This window comes from Corapipo altera, unplaced genomic scaffold (assembly GCF_003945725.1).
Source record: "Corapipo altera isolate COAL_440 unplaced genomic scaffold, ASM394572v1 60433, whole genome shotgun sequence".
In the NCBI taxonomy this organism is placed as follows: domain Eukaryota; kingdom Metazoa; phylum Chordata; class Aves; order Passeriformes; family Pipridae; genus Corapipo; species Corapipo altera.
The window spans coordinates 1-1,337 of record NW_020885815.1 but is presented as its reverse complement, the minus strand read 5'-3'; the positions used below and the strand labels follow the sequence as shown (position 1 = coordinate 1,337).

At 59.7% G+C, this 1,337-nt stretch overlaps 1 protein-coding gene across 1 annotated transcript in view; it reads right to left on the bottom strand.

Annotated features, from left to right (window-relative positions):
• CLPTM1 (CLPTM1, transmembrane protein) overlaps positions 1 to 1,332 on the bottom strand; it is a gene marked incomplete at both ends in the record, with an annotated part of 8,707 nt that extends 7,375 nt beyond the window's left edge. The window contains one exon of the mRNA XM_027631978.1: positions 1,226 to 1,332. Coding sequence (XP_027487779.1) covers positions 1,226 to 1,332 — 107 coding nt within the window. The remainder of the gene's footprint in view (positions 1 to 1,225) is intronic.
• Between the last annotated feature and the right edge of the window lie 5 nt (positions 1,333 to 1,337).

The window sequence follows — 1,337 nt, the reverse complement described above, 5'->3', positions numbered from 1 at the left end:
TGGAACTCTTCCCTACAGATCCCTTCCCTATGGACCCGTTTCCATGGATCTGTTCCCTGTAAATCCTCTCCCTATGGATCTCATTCCTATGGAACTCTTCCCTATGGATCCCATTTCCACGGATCCCTTCCCTGTGAATGTCACTCCCATGGATCCCTTCCCTATGGATCCCATTCCCATGGACCCCTTCCCTGTGGATCCCATTTCCATGGATCCTTTCCCTGTGGTTCCCTTCCCTATGGATCCCATTCCTATGGATCCCTTCCCTATGGATCCCATTCCCATGGATCCTTTCCCCATGGATCCCTTCCCCATGGATCCCATTTCCATGGCTCTCTTCCCTATGGATCCCTTCCCTATGGATCCCATTTCCATGGATCCCTTCCCTACGGATCCCATTTCCCTGGATCCTTTCCCCACGAGTCTCCTCCTGGCACCGCTCCAGGATCCACCCCCGGACTTTGGATCCCCGGGAGCGGCAGCTCCGGGACCGGACCCTGACCCCGACCCTGCGATCCCGGGAAAACCGGGAAGCAGCTCCGGAAAAAACCCCGGGACGATCCCCACCCGGTTTTGGGGTCCCCCCTTGTGGTTTTGGGGTGACACCCTGGAGTTTTGGGGTCACCCCCTGGAGTTTTGGGGTCCCAATATGACCCCCAGGGTTTTGGGGTCACCCTGTGGAATTTTGGGGTCCTGGGGTGACCTCCATGGTTTTGGGATCATCCCCTGGAATTTTGGGGTCCCAGTGTGACCGCCAGGGTTTGTGGGGTCCTGGTGTGACCCCCAGGGTTTTGGGGTCACCCCCTGGAGTTTTGGGGTCCTGGTGGGACCCTACAGGGTTTTGGGATCATCCACTGGAGGTTTGGGGTCACCCCCTGGAGTTTTGGGGTCCTGGTGGGACCCTACAGGGTTTTGGGATCACCCCCTGGAGTTTTGGGGTCCTGGTGGGACCTACAGGGTTTTGGGATCATCCCCTGGAGTTTTGGGGTCCCAGTGTGACCGCCAGGGTTTGTGGGGTCCTGGTGTGACCCCACACGGTTTTGGGATCACCCCCTGGAGTTTTGGGGTCCCAGTGTCACCCCCCATGGTTTTGGGATCACCCCCTGGACTTTTGGGGTCCTGATGTCACCCCCCACGATTTTGAGGTCCCCCCCTGGCTTTTTTGGGTCCTGCTGTCCCCCCCGTGGTTTGTGGGGTGCCCCTGACCCCGGTTTTGGGGGCTCACCTGAACAGGACCCCCTTGATGACCTGCCAGGCGTTGGGGGGGGGTTGTTGGGGCTGTCGCGGCGTCTCGGCCCCGTCCCCTCCCCCGGCGCTGCCGTTGCTCGTCACCTGAG